The following is a 19,733-nucleotide window of genomic DNA, read 5'->3' as shown; positions in this document are numbered from 1 at the left end:
ATAAAAAAACTATATAAAAATCTTGTCTCTTTTTAAGTTTATGTTTATCTCTCCCTCCCTTAGGCATAGCTGTGCAAACCATACTCACCATACCAGTTAGTCCACAAATCAATACCAACGAACAATTTCTTACGAACTTTGGAGCCTTCACTGGCTTTCCTCCACAACAGCCTACACAGCCTCAAATGTTAAGCTCTTCGTCGGCTCATTTACCTTCGCCTTTGGCAGCACTTCATCAACCACCCACCTTGCCTCAGCTTGCCCAAGCACCAACGAATATACTCAAACCAAATCTATTCTCCAACGGAGTGCAACAGCTCTTGGCTGCTTTGCATCCAGAGTTATTTGCAGCAGCTGCAGTCAATCATCATCATCAACAACAGCACCAGCAACAACAACAGCAGCAGCATCAACAACAGCAGCAACACAACCCTTCACAGCATGGTCAAGCCATGTCCAGCCATCATCATGATTTACACTTGAGAACGTCGAATGAAAGATCCCCGCCTTCTTCTCCCACAAATAGTACAAAAGCAGCTGCTGCGGCCGCGGCTGCTGCAGCAGCAGCTTTTCATCTGCAGTCTCAGTTGCACATAAAACCTGAGACCCAACCACATTTACATCCTCATCATCATGCTGCTGCGGCGGCGGCAGCTTTACATCATCATACTCAGGCTCTTAGACATGCTGAAGGTTTGGCTTCACCTAAATTGGAGTGCAAACCTAATGTTCACTTAACAGCGGAGACATCTTCGAATTCACCTCCACCCTTGGGTAGACATCAATATGGTGGCCACCATCGTTTGGCAGGCTCCTCATCGTCGCCTCGTCCTTCGTCCTGTGCTTCCAGCAGTATGACCTTAAGAGAAAGAGAGTCACGTGAACAACATTCCATGAAAATGAGTCCTTTACGCTGTGGCAGTGCCTCGGGTAGTGGCATGAATTTGAGTCAACTAGGCAGTGAAAGAGAAAAGGAACGTGAAAGGGAAAGAGAGCGTGATCGCGATAAGGAAAGAGAACGTGAACGCGAAAGTCATCGAGAGCGAGATCGCGATAGAGATCGTGAGCGTATCAGAGCTGCTTCACCTGCCACCTTAAATGCACGCAGTGCGGCCGCTTCACTGGCTAAAGAGGCTTCAAATGCAGCTGCAAATGCTGCCAACTCGAATTCATCCATGACATCCAATTGCAACGAAAGAGGCTTTTCATCTCCAGTGGGCTCTAGCTCGGCCAGCCAAATATATCGTACACATTCTCCCCACCTGTCGCATCATTCCCTAAGCCAACAACCTTCACATACACACCAAATATTAGACTCACCGCCACCCAGAGATTTTCTAGGCAATGGAGTGGGTTTAATGTCGGCCTCCTCAGGTGCCACTACAGCCACTTCAACAACAGCTAATGTACTTAGTAATATAAATAGGTGGGTTTAACAGAAAGAAAAAAACACCTTTAATTTTCGAATTCATTAATATTTACGTTTATTTGCAGACTCTCCTCTTCGAATGGTGAATTGAGTATAACAAAATCCCATGGTCCACCAACTGCCACCGCTACACGAGCCTCCTCAGCCTCACCCACCTCTCCTGCGGGACCAACTACTAGTTCTCTTTCAAATCCTTCCTCCTTACATCATCATAATCCTCATCATTCTATGCATTCCATGAAACTAAGTCCCACTACCAGCGCGGTGCTGCATCAACAACGTGAAAGAGAGCGCGAAAGAGAACGTGAACGTGAAAGGGAGCGTATGCAGCAGGATCAAGTACCACCACCGCCTATGTCACCCAATGGCACGGAAGGTTCAATGGGTGCCCATGATTTACTAATGGATTCACCGAGTGAGTAAAGATCGTTTTCACAAGATTTTCATCTTTTACAATTTAAATTAACTTAAGTTGAGGGCTAAGTTTCAATTTAAAAAGTTCTCTTTTTCTATTCGCTCTCTATCTTTCTCTCGTTTAATCTTTAATAACTTGAAAAATTATAAATGTTTTAGGTTGATTTTAATATTTGAAGTTTTTTTTGGCTTTTATCTAAAAGTTTATTATTAACTTTATCTTTTAGCCTTGCATTCGCAAAATCTAAACAATATTGACAGTTTTTGGTTTTAAACTAAAAGTTTTTAGCTTCGTGCTAATTTCCAATTAGTTGATGAATGAACACTGTGTTATTACTTACATATACAAAAACACCTTTGCTAAAATAATTCTGTAAATTAAGGAGGTTTCTTTTTTTAAAAGGATATTTCAAAATTTGAGATTTTTTTAAGGATTTAAAGTTTTTTTAAACAAATTAGGTAAATTTTTTTAAATTGTTTATGTATTATGACAAGTTTTCGGTTAGGTGTTTTAAAATATTATACTAGATGTAAAAAAGTTATTAATTAACCTTATTTAACCTGTGAACCTAAATGAACTTTGACCCCAAGTTTTTTAAATGATGTCTTTACATTTTCGTTTTCAGTTTCAATAAAACAAACTCTATAGAAAATATTAATTGAAATCTTTACAGAAAACAAACGATACGAATTCCATACAAATCTAGGGTCAAAGGTCATTATATTATAATTCTTCTAACGGGATTCCCATGTTGTAAAAATGGATTTGATCAATTTTGGCTAATTTTCAAAAGCAGGGCGGTTTAAAAGCAATATATCCTATTTAGACCTTTGGTAGAGCAGATATTCATTTTTAAAACTTTTCATTCCATTTTTAGAGAAAAATTTTGAAAACTACCTCCCTAATATATAAAACATACAAACAACTTATTTAATACATTTTAACATATGAGTGACATTAAGTCTTTCCTTTGCCTTAGAAAATGCAATTTTGTCAAGATTTATGTTTACAATAACGACTAAGAAATTTTAACAAAAGATTTTGCTCAAAATAAAAAAAAAAACTTTCAAGGTATAAAACGACATCAACGCGTAATTTTCGTCAAGAAGTTTTACCACAAAATCATCAACAACATCTGCATCTTCATTAGCTTTTAGTTTCTTAACGTCTTTCTTGTTTAAATCCTATTCGGAAAAGGGAAAAGTTTTTGGTTTCTATTGCCTGCTTCTTGTACATCTTTTTTTGGCAACAATTATTTTTTGGCAATATTTTAAGTTTAATTAACGTTACAAAACTTGCTTAAATATAATTGTGGATTTACGGTAAATTGCCAAAAAAAATATAAAAATAAATAATCTCGAAAAATAAACTTTATTTTTGTTTATGAACAAGTGCTTACATGAGTTTTTATTTGAATTTCTATATGCCAAACAAATTTTTCAGAATATTGTGCTGATTTACAATTTGATTTGTTTAATTTTTCTATTTTTCAAATCTGGTTGCTTATGTTCTTAATAATTCTACCAAAAATTTTAATTGCAATTTATTTGTATGTGGGAAAAAAAAGTATTTGATTACACAATTGACCCTTTTTTATATACATATGCTGCTGTTTTATTTTTTTATATTTATGCCAACCATATGTGTGTGGTTAGTTTCCAGCGCTGTGTACAATTCATTTTTTTTTTTTACCTTTTTATATTATTTTTTTAATGGTTTGTTAGTTATTTCCATTATGGTTATTGATTATTTACTCTTTGGAGTATTGGCTTAGTTCGACTCAGGTGGTTGGGTGAAATGCAAATGATACTTATATATACTATATAGTATGTTTGAGTTAGGAAAATCAAAAAAAAAAAAATAACACACAAAAAATGAGAGCTTTCATTATTTTGTTGTTGATTGGATTAATTTATGGAAATGATGTTGAAATGAACAAAAAAAATAATAATCCAAATAAAACTTTATTTGGTATGAAAGGTTGCTGACCACTCGTTCTATGCTTCATATATGAATACTTTTGAATATTTGTATAAAATTATAAAAATTTTATTTTAGAAAGTTTAAGTTATTGCTATTACATTATATACTTAACAACTTATAGACTAAACATAAGTCAAAACTATAATCTAAACTTAGTCTCTATTATAGACTAACCAATAGTCTAGACTATATGCTAAACTTTAATCCGAACTATGACCTAAACTGCAGTGTAATCTAAAGTCTGGACTATAGGATGGGCTATAGTCTCGTCTAAAGTCTAAAGGATAGTCTGGACTATAATCTAAATAATAGTCTAGATTATATTCTAAACAAATGTCTGGACTATAGACTAAACTATAGTCTGGACTATAAACCAAATTATAGTAAAAAGTCTGACTAGACTAAATTATACCATGAACTAAGCTATAGTTTAAAAAATCATGATGACATAACATAATAAATTCTGAACTATAGACTAAACTGGGGAAAAAACTTCCGGTTAATACTGAATTGACAATCTTTGGTCGATTAAGAATCGAGTCGTTCCTGAGCGGAGATCTAATTGTCGTGGGAACGATAAATTATATTCTACACTAATAATAACGTAAACTGTAGTCTGTAGTATTATAAAAAATATAGTCTTTAGTATGGTCTAGACTATTAGCTAAACTATAATCTAAATTACAGTTCGAACTGTAATCTAAACTATTATCTAGAGTGTGGATTATAGACGTACTAACAGCCTGAACTGCACACTAAACTATAGTCTGGACTATAAAGCGAACTACAGTCTGGACTATAGACTTAACTATAGTCTGGACTATAGACCAATATATAGTCCGGACTATAGACCAATATATAGTCTGGACTATAGACCAATATATAGTCTTGACTATAGACCAATCTATAGTCTGGACTATAGACCAAACTATAGTCTGGACTATAGACTAAACTATAGTCTGGACTATAGACCAAACTATAGTCTGGACTATAGACCAAACTATAGTCTGGACTAAAGACCAAACTATAGTCTGGACTATAGACCAAACTATAGTCTGGACTATAGACCAAACTATAGTCTGGACTATAGACCAAACTATAGTCTGGACTATAGACCAAACTATAGTCTGGACTATAGACCAAACTATAGTCTGGACTATAGATCAAACTATAGTCTGGACTATAGACCAAACTATAGTCTGGACTATAGACCAAACTATAGTCTGGACTATAGACAAAACTATAGTCTGGACTATAGACCAAACTATAGTCTGGACTATAGACCAAACTGTAGTCTGGCCTACAGACTAAACTATAGTCTGGACCATAGAACAAACTGGACTATAGACCAAACTATAGTCTGGACTACAGACTAAACTATAGTCTGGACCATAGAACAAACTGGACTATAGACCAAATTATAGTCTGGACTATAGACCAAACTATAGTCTGGACTAAATACCAAACTATAGTCTGGACTCTAGACCAAACTATAGTTTGGACTAATGACCTAACTATAGACTAAACTAAAGTCTGTTTTATGATATGAACTATAATCTCAACTAAAGTCTTAACTATAGTTTAAGTTTTCCTCATATTTAAATCAAACTATCTTAATATTCCCTCAAGTATATTAGATAAAAACATTTCGCAAAATCTTAATAGCTTGCAAGCTTAATTTGTTTTGAAAATTTGTCAGTATTGTAAACATATCAATGCTAATAATTTGTAAAAACAACTAATAACAACAACAAAAAAAAAAGACAAAATTATTAAAACTAACACGTTTTTCTTAGTTTATTCCTTTAAATAACAACATTTAAGCAAACTTTACCAACAGCAACTGCATTTTATAAGAGAGAAAATTTTCTAAAATTTTGTGATTCATTTAAGTATTAATGATATGCAATAACAACAACTGCAACAATTACAAGACAAATACCTAAAATTCAACAACATCAACAGTAAAATCATTAAAGCACAACATCACAGCCAACCACCAACCACAACTCTTGCTTTAGGAAATATGTAGTAGTAATACAACTTGATGACTTCACTTATATATATATTAAAGAACCTAAAGTAGCTGATGATGATATTTCAACAGACACTTGTTACAATTTTCAAGTAGCGTAAGAGCGAATAAATATCTTAGAGTAGTAAAACTTAAATAAGTTTTTGATTCTATATAATTAAACTAGAAAAAGAAGAACAGCAGCAAATCTTCCCTTTCCCTTTATGTTTTATATAGTTTTATAAAAGTGTTAAAATAAAAGACAGCTTAATGTATAGTTTATATAAACATCTTAATACCAAATTTACACGTACTCCCTCAGTCTTCGTCGATTACTTGTTACTCAGATTAAGTTCGCTGCTGCAACACGTTCTTAAGATTTTTCATATAATAGCGTTTTTTGGAGGCATTGAAATAATTTTGTATATAAGATTTATTTAAATTTTAGCAACATGATAAGTTTTGTACTCTTCCTTAGCTATTAGAGAAGATGAAAGGGTTAGGTAAAGAAAATTCATGTCATTAAATAAAGTGTAATTCTTTCTTAAGTTTTACTAACGTAATAAACATATAAGTACATGTAACTGAGCAAAAAAAAAAAACATTTGTTTTGTAAACGTCAATTAGCAGTAATTAAGCACAATATTGTTACTGACAATATTTTTAAGAAGACGAACCCTGCAGAACAGTCTGTACTATAGTCTTGACTATAGTCTGTACTATAGTCTTGACTATAGGCTGTACTATAGTCTTGACTATAGGCTGTACTATAGTCTTGACTATAGTCTGTACTATAGTCTTGACTATAGTCTTGACTATAGTCTGTACTATAGTCTTGACTATAGTCTTGACTATAGTCTGTACTATAGTCTTGACTATAGTCTGTACTATAGTCTTGACTATAGTCTGTACTATAGTCTTGACTATAGTCTGTACTATAGTCTTGACTATAGTCTGTACTATAGTCTTGACTATAGTCTGTACAATAGTCTTGTTTATAGTCTGTACTATAGTCTTAACTATAGTCTGTACTATAGTCTTGACTATAGTCTGTACTATAGTCTGTACTATAATCTAGACTATAGTCTATACTATAGTCTTGACTATAGCATGTGCTATAGTCTCTATTGTAGTCTTTACTGTAGCCTGAACTGTAGTCTTGACTATAGTCTGAACTGTAGTCTTGACTATAGTCTGTACTATAGTCTTGATTATAATCTGTTCTATAGTATGTTCTACAGCCTGTTATATAGTCGTGACTATAGTCTGTTACATAGTTTTGAATATAGTCTGTTATATAGTCTTGACTATTGTCTATACCATAGTCTTGAATATAGTCTATACCATAGTCTTGACTATAGGCTGGAGTACAGTCTTGACTATAGTCTGTACTTTAGTCTATGCTTCTCTGAATAACAGTTTTTACTAAGTTTTCTTACAAGTACAACCATTACTTTTCCCCTGGTAATCTGTCAAGGAACAAATTATGTTGCATTTCTTTTTTATACTATTCATATAGTAACAGTAACCATTTCTATATTTTAAAGACATTCTAATTATCTCTCTTTAATTAACATTACCTTATTAAATAAACTGCATCATTATTAGCATTAACATCATATGGCGGCAGTAGCAGTTAATTACAAAACGTTAATAAAATTTAGCTAATTACCACAATTACCTAACATTACGGTAATAACAGTAACGTCAGGAGTAGTAACTGTTTGCTGACAAATTTATCTTAGCAGTTTCTTTTAACTCAATTAGTGCTGATAAAATGCAACAAGTCAAATATAATTTACTAGGGCTTTTTTCTAAGTAGTTCTTAAGTTAAAATAGATAAATATTTTACACCTTTTATTATCTACTTAGAGTTAAAAGAGTAAGAATTAACGTTAGAGTACTTTAAGGAAAATAAGTTAAAATAAGAAATAAAAACAATTTTTAAAGTAAATTATTATTTAAATTATAAAAATTTTTATTGAAAATCTTGTTATTAACAAATATTTTTTTGTGTTTTTCTCAACTTTATTTTAGACGAACCCACTATTAACCAGGCCACCACCAATATGGTCGATGGCATCGATTTAGATGAGATTAAAGAATTTGCCAAAGCTTTTAAATTGCGTCGTTTATCATTGGGCTTGACCCAAACTCAGGTTGGTCAAGCTTTGTCGGTAACAGAAGGTCCCGCCTATAGTCAAAGTGCCATATGCAGGTAAGATAAAGTTTTTTTTCTTTTTTCTTTAAAATATTTAATTTTATTCATGTAAAACATATTAGAAATGTCCGTTTTGTTTTAGTTTTTCTTTTTTTTCATTCAACTTCAATTCTTTTTGTTTATAAAATAAAAAGTTCCTAAAACATTTTTCAAACAAGTGAGGGAATTATAGATTAGATAAATTAGGACTAATTTGTCATTAAATCATTAGAATATTAAATATTAACATAATGTAAACAGTAATAAAATTTGACATTTTTATAAAGTTTTTTTAGTGAAAATTTGAAATTTTGGTAAAAATTTGAAATTTTAGTAAAAATTTGAAATATTAGTAAAAATTTGAAATTTTAATAAAAATTTGAGATTTTAGTAAAAATTTGAAATTTTAGTAAAAATTTGAAATTTTAGTAAAAATTTGAAATTTTAGTAAAAATTTGAATTTTTAGTAAAAATTTGAATTTTTAGTAAAAATTTGAAATTTTACGAAAAAATAGACTAGACTATAGACTAGACTATAGACTAGACTATCTTTTTTTTCATTCAACTTCAATTCTTTTTGTTTATAAAATAAAAAGTTCCTAAAACATTTTTCAAACATGTGAGGGAATTTTAGATTAGATAAATTAGGACTAATTTGTCATTAAATCATTAGAATATTAAATATTAACATAATGTAAACAGTAATAAAATTTGACATTTTTATAAAGTTTTTTTAGTGAAAATTTGAAATTTTGGTAAAAATTTGAAATTTTAGTAAAAATTTGAAATATTAGTAAAAATTTGAGATTTTAGTAAAAATTTGAAATTTTAGTAAAAATTTGAAATTTTAGTAAAAATTTGAAATTTTAGTAAAAATTTGAATTTTTAGTAAAAATTTGAATTTTTAGTAAAAATTTGAAATTTTACGAAAAATTTGAAATTTTACTGAAAATTTAAATTTTTAGTAAAAATTTGAAATTTTACTAAAAATTTGAAATTTTACTGAAAATTTGAAATTTTACTGAAAATTTGAAATTTTAGTGAAAATATGAATTTTTAGTGAAAATTTTAATTGTTAGATTTTATGAATAAAATTTGTTCGTAATTTAAAAGACTCTATTACAAGAAAATCTTCTCTTGGGTCTTGAGTCAAAAGTATTATTAAACATGAAATAAAAAGGAATTATAGCAACTTATGAAACTCTGCAAAAATCGGTATATTTATAGGACCTTGAGCTCCTATTAAGTCCTCTACTAAAATTTAATAGAGTGCTCTGCATGTTAAATTTTTAAAGGCCCTTGATATCTAAATGATCCATTTCTTTGAATCATCGATCAGTCATTCGTTCAAGAATTTTGATAGGAAAACTATTCTTAACCAGTCCATATATGAACAGATCATTTGCATAATCCTTGTGTATATTAAGTAGTTAGTTAGTCAGTTAGTTAGATGGGTAATTAGTTAGTTAGTTAGTTAGTTAGTTAGTTAGTTAGTTAGTTAGTTAGTTAGTAAGTTAGTTAGTTCGTTAGTTAGTTAGTTAGTTAGTTAGTTAGTTAGTAAGTTAGTTCGTTAGTTAGTTAGTTAGTTAGTTAGTTCGTTCGTTCGTTCGTTCGTTAATTAGTAAGTTAGTTAGTTAAATAGTCAGTTAGTTAGTTATTTAGCGAGGTCGCCAGGTGATAGTTTAATCCCCCACCTCCAGTCTACCAAACTATTCTTAACCAGTCCATATATGAACAGATCATTTGCATAATCCTTGTGTATATTAAGTAGTTAGTTAGTTAGTCAGTTAGTTAGATGGTTAATTAGTTAGTTAGTTTGTTAGTTAGTTAGTTAGTTAGTTAGTTCGTTAGTTAGTAAGTTAGTCAGTTTGTTAAATAGTCAGTTAGTTAGTTATTTAGCGAGGTCGCCAGGTGATAATTTAATCCCCCACCTCCAGTCTACCAGAATTGAAAACTATCCACTAACATACCGAAGACCATCTTATAGACTCTAATCTTGTATCAACCATTAACATATCGGTACAAGTTCTATATTTATATGGATAATATGTATATCAAATGAAAGGTAACTTTAATATGCTAATGTTAGAGGTCTTTAAAATCGTCTAAATATTATTGTTTACATTATGTTTAATCTACAAATATACAAAATTTATTCATAGGAAATTTTTCCATTTAAAAATTGTTCCACTTAAGAATATTAAAATTTTGTTTTATTTTACCATGATTCTAAATATAATTCTTATATAATTGCCTCAAAAAAATCTAAAAAAAAATAAATTTTGTAAATCTAGTTAAATATTTTTTATTTAAACAACAAAACCCCTAACTCCTCACAACCCTCCAACATTTAAACAAAATTTATGATTTTTTTTTTTAACTTCCTGCTACAAAACAACCAGTATATTTATTATTTATAGTGCCAGGACATTTGTTTAAATAAAAAAAAAATATAAACTCTAAACTAAACGCTAATTGCTTTTCTAAAATAAATATAATTAATAATATTTTTTTTATTTTATTCTTTTTTATATAATCTACCAAAAAAACAATAAATTGTGCTTTATAAATAAAAATGTGAACAAAAAAAACGAAAATAATATTGAAAATCAAATCGAATTTTATTGAAACGTATCGTATGATAAAAATAGTGCATTAGCTGCTCAAATGTATGCTGCTCAACTATCGACCCAACAACAAAACATGTATGTTGACAAAATAATTAAAAAAAAATTATTTCAAATAAAAAATAAGTATTTAAATTAACAAATATAAATGCTTTTTTTAACAAAACCCAAATTTTTAAAAAAAAGATTTTTAAGCTTATAAAAATAAACTTAAAAAAAATACTTAAAAATCTCTTTTTTTAAAATTTAAACGTTTTTCAAACTTTTATTTTCTTTATTTTTAGTATGCGCTAAAGTTTTAAGCTGTTTTTTTATTGGCCAGGGCATTGCCTTATAAACTTATAATTATATTCAACTCTTTATATAAGTAAAAAAATATTTTATATTAAAACTTGAAAAAATTAATAAATAATTATTTAAAAATTTATAATTTTCATTATGTTTGGCTTGTCTTATAGAAATCTCAAAAAAAAAGAAAAATAACTCAAAAAACCTTAAAAACCAAGAATTAAACAATGTCCTGGCACTTTTTTTATAATTTCCAATAAAGCGCATACTAAAATAAATTTAAATAAATAAAAAAACAACAACAAAAAATCCAAAAACTTTTATTAAATTTCTTTTTATTTCTATTACAACTTCCATATTTTCCCCTACTCATAGGTTTGAAAAATTAGATATCACACCAAAGAGTGCTCAAAAAATTAAACCCGTTTTAGAACGTTGGATGAAAGAGGCCGAAGAGAGGTGAGAGTATGGATTAAGTTCCTACCACGTTTACTTTTGTTTTTATACTAAGTTTATACTAACTTTTGGTTTTTCTTTTTGTTTTCTTTATTTCGTTTTTAAACTTTTAGTCACTGGAATCGTTTTAAATCTGGCCAAAATCATTTAACCGATTATATTGGTGTGGAACCGTCGAAAAAGCGCAAACGTCGCACTTCATTTACACCGCAAGCTTTAGAGCTTTTAAATGCTCATTTTGAGCGTAATACCCATCCATCGGGTGAGTGGTAATTTCAAATTTTAACTTTTTATTACATTAAAACTTTTCAATATTTCACTTGTTTTAAGTTTTATAAGCTTTTAATTTGTCTATAAGTTTGTACATGAAAAGCTAATAAAGATCACAAACTAGACTATAGACTAGACTATAAAATAGACTATAGACAAGACTATAGACTAGACTATAGACTAGACTATAGACTAGACTATAGACTAGACTATAGACTAGACTATAGACTAGACTATAGACTAGACTATAGACTAGACTATAGACTAGACTATAGACTAGACTATGGACTAGACTATAGACTATACTATAAATTAGACTAGACTATAAAGACTATACTGCAGACTAGACTATAGACTAGAGTTTGGACTAGACTTTAGACTGCCCCAGTCTATACTAGACTACAGAATAGGCTATAGACTAAATTAAACTATAGAAAAGACTACAAACTAGTGTCTAGACCAGATTATAGACCAGGCTATAGACTAGACTATAAGACTAAATACTATAGACTAGACTAGGATGGACTATAAAATATATTAAACTATAGACTAGAATGTAGATATGACTACGACCTTGATTATAAACTGGAGTATACTCTTGATTAAACTACAAACTATACTATTTCTAATATAAGACTCTCTTCCTCTGCCTTATTCTTGCTGCTTTTCTTTACCTATTTTAAATATTTGAAACTAATTTATGTTGTTTTCTTCATAACATTTACAGGTACCGAGATTACAGGTCTGGCCCATCAATTGGGTTACGAACGCGAAGTTATACGTATTTGGTTTTGTAATAAGCGACAAGCTTTAAAGAATACTGTGCGTATGATGTCGAAAGGAATGGTTTAAAATTCAATGAATTACAACTGGTAACAGTAAGAAAAAACAATAACAACTAGTTTGAGCTTTAAGCTGTCTTAAATGAAAGGAGCTAAAAATGAAAACAACTTAAAAGGAAATAGATGTTAAAGCTTTAAAACAACAACTCTAAATTGTTACCTAAGTTGTTACACAAGAAAAAAAGCTTAAAGCTTTTTAAAAATGTATATAAAGAGATTTTAATTATAACAATTTCTATATATAGTTATAATAATATAAAATTAAGCAAATAATATTAAGATAGTTTTTTAGATTTTAATAGATATTCCAAATATGAAAAAAAAAACAAATTTCTAAACAAACACTAACACTTTTACTAAAAATTCCCAATAAATTTTCCAAAACAAAAAAAAACGCACTTTCAAAAATTAACATTTGGGAAACATTGAATATTTTTAAAAACATAAAATTATTATTAGCTGTAACTACTTTTCAAAAGCTATATTTTCTCTAACAACAACATTTTCAGTTTGTATGAATTAGTTTTATTAAAAAAATACCGAGTAATTATAGGCCATATGTAAAGGTGTGTCATAGCATTTAACATTTAGTTGTAATAAAACTTTAAAATTTTAATAATAATTAAAATTACCAGCAAAATTAAGATAATTATAAGTAAGATTGTAAGATTAATAAGATTTTTATTTGTTTATTTGTTGTAAACTGCAAAAAATACAATTTTTAAAACAATTATTTCAACAAAAAAGAAATTAAACGTGCCATTCCAAAATTTAACATAAATAAACAAAAATCCCTTAAAATTTTTTCCAAAAACTTGTAAAAATTTGTAAGTTTATAAAAACTTTAGTTAAATAATATAAATTTAAAACAAGCAGGTCCTTTTTTGGAAAGAAAGCAAAATAACCTTAACCCTTAACTAAACCTAAAATATATAAACTTATATTTAAATTTAGACATACAAAAAAATATTAATTAGTATTGTACGTAACTTTTATAGCCTAAAAAAAATATGTAAAAATTAAAAAAAAACAACAAAAACTTATGTAAAATTATATTAACAATTATTAAAACCTTAAAAACAATAGATTCATATAAAATATGTATAACAAAACGGATAAAAAACATTATTACTAAATTAATATTACTTATGATTAAAGAGAAAAAAACAAGAAAATCTAGCATTTAAAAGAAAAAAAAAAAACAAACGTAATAACGTTCATAATATTTAAAATGATTGTAATAATTTAAAAACAAAACATGAAATAAAGGAATATGTAAAAAAATATTTAAACAACTAAAGTATTTTAATTGTTAGCATTTAATACCATTCGAAGAATAGCTAAATTACTAAAAAATAGCAATATGGCAACTCTGGCAAGATACATTTGTCCTTACTTACATTTATATACTACTATAGCATGCAACCATAAACAAATCGGTTAAAAAGTTTTGGTGTTATAAACTTTTAAAAAATATTTAAAACTTACACAAATATTACAGGGTGGTAACTCTGTTAAAATAATTTTTCCAAACCTTTGGCTCCTACCCTATCATTTAGTAAAAATCTGATTCAAATCGATTAGATAGTTTTAGAGTTATAACATTTTTAAAATAAACATCTATTTTACATAAATTTCGAAGTCCTGGTAACCCTGGTAAAATGATTTTTCATACAACAAGTAGTTTAAATCTGCAGCTTTCGATTAACTTTAATTTCGTAAAAAAAGGTTAATTACTTTCAAAGTTTTACATATTTACATAAATTTAATAATCTGCAACAAATTTCACAAGACTGGCAACTCTGGCAAACTAAATTTTTACTTACACAAGTAGCCCTAATCACAAGCTAGCGATTGACACCATTCTCGAGTAAATCGTTACAGTGGTTATAGAATTATAGCATTTTTAAAATAAACACCAATTTTACATAAATTTCAAAGTCCTGGTAACCCTGGTAAAATAATTTTTCATACAACAAGTAGCTCAAATCTGCAGCTTTTGATTGACTTTAATTTCATGAAAAAAGGTTTATTACTTTTAAAGCTAAACATATTTACAGAAAGTTAATAATCCGCAACAAATATCTTAAACTTGGCAACTCTGGCAAACAAAATTTTAACTTACACATGTAGCTCTAATCGCAAGCTAGCGATTGACTCCATTCTCATGTAAATCGGTTAAGTATTCTAGAAGTTATAGCTATATTAAAAATACCTGTATTAGTTGAATTTTTCAAAAATTGGCAACCCTGTCACTACATTGTGACAGCGCCATCTATTGGTGTCGTACATGGTTTTTCTGCAAACAAGAAAAATGTTGCCTGCAGACACATATTTTCAAATTGATATAACTCAGAAACTACTGAACCGATTTCAATGAAACCAATACTAAATTGAAGGGGGTAAATAGGAGTTGTTGGAAAACTTACTTTACCAGAGTTGACAGGTTGTCGAAATGTGTGTAAAGCAGAAATATATTTTCAAAATGTTATAACTCCGAAACTAATGAAGCGATTTCAACAAAGTTTGCATTAGATGTTAGGGAATATAAAGGAGAAGTGAAAATTTTCTTCGCCAGAGTTGCCAGGTCTTTGTATCGTGTGCAAAACAGATATAAACTGTTTAATGTTATAATTATTAAACTATTTAACAGATTTCGCTCAGGTTTGCATTGGATGTTAGGATGCAGAAAGAAGATGCGAAAATGTATTTGGCAGAGTTGCCAGATCATTAAAACGTGTCTAAAACAGATATGTATTTTTTGATTAAGAACGCATATGATTAACAAAAAGAAAACCAAATCATCGAATGTAAAATTGGTTCAACCTTTCTACAGGTATAACTTTTTAAAGGTATTGTGTATTTTACACAAATAACAAAAGTCTGGTAACTTGACTAAAAAAACAATACCATTCTTCTATTAAATCCCAAAACATAGACAAACCTCATCTTAATCAGTTCTATTCAAATTTCGATGGTCTGGCAACTCTGACAATATAAGTTTTGAACAACTTCAATATATTCCTTATAATCTAGTAAAGATGCGCTCAAAATATGTTCAATAGTTTTACAGTCATAAAGTTTTAAAATATTTTATTGGTTTTATATGAATTCCGAAGGTCTAGCAACATTGGACAATATTTTTTTTATTTCTTTACTAAATACAATAACATTCAAAAGAAACCTGATTAAAATTGGTTCAATAGTTTTGGAGTTATAACGTTTTTAAGATATAAAGGTTTTACGCAAATTCCAAGGGTCTGGCAACTCTGGCAAATAAATTTTTCACATCTATCTTTTACACCCTAACACCCAATGCAAACTTCAATGAATTGGGCTTAATAGTTTTGGAGTTATAACGTTGTTAAAGTATATACGCTGTTTTACACATATTAAAAAGGCCTGGCAACTCTGGAAATATAAGTTTTTAAAATCTCCTATTTACCACCTATACCCTAATATAGTTTTCATCGAAATCGGTTCAGTAGTTGCTGAGAAATTTCATTTTGAAAAATTGTGTCTGTTGACCATATTTTTTGTGTTTGCAGAAAAACCATGTACCCAACCAATAGATGGCGCTTAATCGATGTCGTGACAGAGTTGCCGTGTTTTGAAAAATACCACTATTATAGGTATTTTTAAAATTGTTATAACTTCGGAAATACTTAAGTGATCTTTTGGAAATTAGTCGCAATCAATAGGTTATGATTTTTTCTACTTGATTTTATAAAAAATTATTCTACCAGAGTTGCCAAGCTTGAGAAATTGATTGTAATGTACCAACTATCTTCTAAGAAGTGTTACTTCAAAAGTACTAAAGATGTTTGAACAAAATTGAACTCATTTGAAAGTTAGTTAATTGATCTAGTTGTGATATTAAAAATTAATTTACCAGAGTTGCCAAAGCTTTGAAATTTTGTAAAACAGATAGCTATATTTAAACCATTATAACTCCAAAACTATTGAACCGATTTGGATCAGGTTTGTATTGGATGGTAGTTTTGATAGGGCAGATGCTAAAAATTTATCTGTCAGAGTTGCCAGATTGTTTATTTTGTTAGATAATTATATAATGATTATGATAGAAAAACAATAGATTAACGATTGTATGACTAATGAAGTTATTTTCCAAAATGATTATAACTTTGGAAATACTTAAGCGAACTTTTGAAAATTAGACTCAATTAATAGGTTATGATTAGTTCTACTTGGTTTTAGAAAAAATTATTTTACCAGAGTTGCCAAACTTGTGAAATTTATATCAATGTACTAATTATCTTCAATCATGTGTAATTTCAAAAGTACTTAAGATTTTTCCACAAAATTAACCTCATTTGAAAGTTAATAAACTGAGCTACTTGTGATATTAAAAATTAGTTTACCAGAGTTGCCAAACTGTTATAACAGTTGCTTTGAAATTTTGTCAAACTGAAATTTATTTTTAAAACGTGATAACTTCCTAACAATTAAACCGATTTGGACCAGGTTTATATTGGATGGTCGTCTTAATATGGGAGATGCAAAAACTTTATCTGTCAGAGTTGCCAGATTGTTTATTTTGTTAAAAAATTGTATATTAAGAAAACAATAGATCAAAGAAAAAAGGTATTTTAAAATTTGTTATAACTTCGGAAATAATTAAGCGATCTTTCTGAAATTAGACTTAATTAATAGCCAATGATTTGTTCTACTTAGCTTAATACAAAATTATTCTACCAGAGTTGCCAGGCTTGTGAAATTGATGACAATATTTTATATTTCTTTAAACATGTTAAACTCTGGAAGTACTTAAGTGTTTTTATCACAATATTAAAGTCATTTAAATGTTAGTAATTGAAGCTACTTGAGGTATTAAAAATCAATTTACCAGAGTTGCCATAGTTTTAAAATTTGGTAGAACTGAAATCTATATTTAAACTGTTATAACACCTAAATTGTTAACAGATTTCTATCTACAGAAATAAAAAAAATATTTTCCAGGGTTGCCAGATTATTATTTTAATAGAGACTGACGAAAAATACAACTTTTATATAAAAAAAATTATAACAAAATCTCATTTTTATTGTAACACTATAAACTTAACAAAAATCAATAAATTTTCTATTTTATAAAATACAATTTCAAGATTCTTTTACAAGTACATAATTTCAATACTATAATTCACTTTTTTCCGTTGTCACTACAACGGTATACTTTTGTTTTTTCCAAACACGATATTCAATAATGCCATAACTGTAAATAGAACAATATTTAACGATTAATAAAAATCACAATTTGAAAATTCAAGATTGAAAATATTCACCCTGTACAACCCACTAATAAAACAGTTATTAAAATCAGCAATTTGGTGGAAGTGCAGAGTTGTGAACTGATAATGTAACCGATTACCGAGCCAGTAGATTCCCACAATCTAAAATTACTATAGCCGGCTATGAGATTTTTAGGAAAAAGTATACCATAGAAAGCTAAAAATAAAAGAAAAACGATTAATGGTTTTTTTTAAAGATTTAAACAGCTTTAACATTGAAATAAAAAATAACATTAATAAACTTTGGAATATAAAGCTACAATGTAAGCTTTGTTATTAACATTCTATTAAGAAAGCTTTCATTTATATTTTACAGTTAACACTATAATTGCACTGTTATAACAGTTTATTTCTTTACAGTTATGAAAAGCTCTTAAAAAGCTTATGTTAAGTTAACAGCAGCTTTTCTTGTAGACTCAACATACCATTTATTACGACCAACCAAACACCATCACAAATGCCCCAGATGGCAGCAAAAGCACAATATTTGATAAAATCACCCTGTTTAGCTTCATAGATAAACATGTAGCCAAAGAGAGCTAAATTAATTAAAGCACACAGTACAGCCAACTTAACACGGCCCAATTTCTCAGCAACACCACCCGCCAAACCGGCAGCAATAGCATTGGCAACACCAAAACAAATCATAGCGAAGCCAATGTTGGAAATACCCCAGCCACAGGCAACAAAGGACTTAAAAAAATAACATTTATTCCAAACCGATAAAACATTTTTTTATGAAATATAAATGAGAATATTTCTAAGAAAACTCACCTTTGTAAAATCCACTGCCAAGAACGCCTCCTCTAAACCAATAAACATTGTTATAGGCAGCATTAAAAGCTGACGCTTTTTCTTTAACATCTTCAAAGTGGCGGTTACAAGTTTCAAACCTGTCATTTCAGTATCACCACCAGTATTGCCTTTTTTCATGCCATATCTGCATATAAAATCCAAAACTTATCAAAATTTTGACAAAAAACCTCTACCAAAATAAACTCACCTCTTCAAGGAGTCCACACCAAAGACAATCAGTATCACCGCCACAGCCATACACACCAAAAATATAGAATTCAATAGTTGAATCTTACTAGGTTCAGGAGGTATTAGATTAGGATTAACCTCAGCCTTAACATTGGGACAGAAGCGAGCCCCACACAATTCACTAACCAAATCAGCAGCTTTCGAAGAATTACTCGAAATTCCGGCACTTTCTTCATCAGAAGCTAATGAAAGTATAGATGATGAAATCAAATTACCCCATACTTGGGCCATTTGATAGAATATAAAAAATAGACCAAAGAATTTTACAGTGTTGACATCCTTTTGTGATTTTTGTCCACGAACTTGTGTTAAAGCTTCAGCAACGGTGGAGAGGTAAGTACATTTGGCACACCATAAGGGACCACCACCAAAACCAACCATAAGACCAGCGGGTATCAGGGTTTTAAAGCGGGGATAAAATTGAGCCACTATATAGGGCATATAGGCAAAAAAGGCCAGAGCCATGGTGATCTTAACACCAAACCATCTGAAAGAAAATATTAAAATTGTTCATTCTTAATATTGGACTACAGTCTAAAACAAATTCTAATTCATAGTGTTGAATACATTCTAGACAAAAGTCAGAACTTTGGACTTGTATAAAGTCCTGACTATGGTCCAGTCTATGATCTATAGATCCGTCTATAGTTCCGTCCATAGTCTAGTCTATAGTCCAGTATATAGTCTAGTCTATAGTCCAGTCTATAGTTTAGTCTATAGTCCAGTCTATTCTATAGTTTATAATTTTGTCTATAGTCTAGTCTATAGTCTAGTCTATAGTCTAGTCTATAGTCTAGTCTATATTCTAGTCTATAGTCTAGTCTATAGTCTAGTCTATAGTCTAGTCTAGTCTATA

At 29.3% G+C, this 19,733-nt stretch overlaps 2 protein-coding genes across 4 annotated transcripts in view; one reads left to right on the top strand and one right to left on the bottom strand.

Annotated features, from left to right (window-relative positions):
• The window catches only part of LOC111677146 (serine-rich adhesin for platelets), a 224,837-nt gene extending 212,010 nt beyond the window's left edge, over positions 1–12,827 (top strand). For 2 of the 3 annotated variants that reach the window (XM_046954748.1, XM_046954747.1), the window contains 7 exons: positions 64–1,426; positions 1,495–1,844; positions 7,879–8,059; positions 10,693–10,746; positions 11,332–11,415; positions 11,526–11,674; positions 12,410–12,827. In XM_046954748.1, the coding sequence (XP_046810704.1) occupies positions 64–1,426; positions 1,495–1,844; positions 7,879–8,059; positions 10,693–10,746; positions 11,332–11,415; positions 11,526–11,674; positions 12,410–12,534 (2,306 nt within the window). In that variant the 3' untranslated portion in view covers positions 12,535–12,827. The remainder of the gene's footprint in view (positions 1–63; positions 1,427–1,494; positions 1,845–7,878; positions 8,060–10,692; positions 10,747–11,331; positions 11,416–11,525; positions 11,675–12,409) is intronic. The other variant, XM_046954749.1, reaches the window with a different exon arrangement.
• Positions 12,828–17,514: 4,687 nt separating this feature from the next.
• Positions 17,515–19,733, bottom strand: part of LOC111677163 (UNC93-like protein) — a 3,838-nt gene continuing 1,619 nt past the window's right edge. The window contains exons 2-6 of the mRNA XM_046955734.1: positions 18,837–19,364; positions 18,608–18,773; positions 18,259–18,526; positions 17,828–17,990; positions 17,515–17,757 (exon numbers count right to left, since the gene is read on the bottom strand). Of these exons, the coding sequence (XP_046811690.1) occupies positions 17,679–17,757; positions 17,828–17,990; positions 18,259–18,526; positions 18,608–18,773; positions 18,837–19,364 (1,204 nt within the window). The 3' untranslated portion in view covers positions 17,515–17,678. The remainder of the gene's footprint in view (positions 17,758–17,827; positions 17,991–18,258; positions 18,527–18,607; positions 18,774–18,836; positions 19,365–19,733) is intronic.

Source organism: Lucilia cuprina, chromosome 6 (genome assembly GCF_022045245.1).
Source record: "Lucilia cuprina isolate Lc7/37 chromosome 6, ASM2204524v1, whole genome shotgun sequence".
Classification (NCBI taxonomy): Eukaryota; Metazoa; Arthropoda; class Insecta; order Diptera; family Calliphoridae; genus Lucilia; species Lucilia cuprina.
The sequence above is the reverse complement of the archived record's forward strand: the minus strand, read 5'-3'. Positions and strand labels throughout refer to the sequence as shown.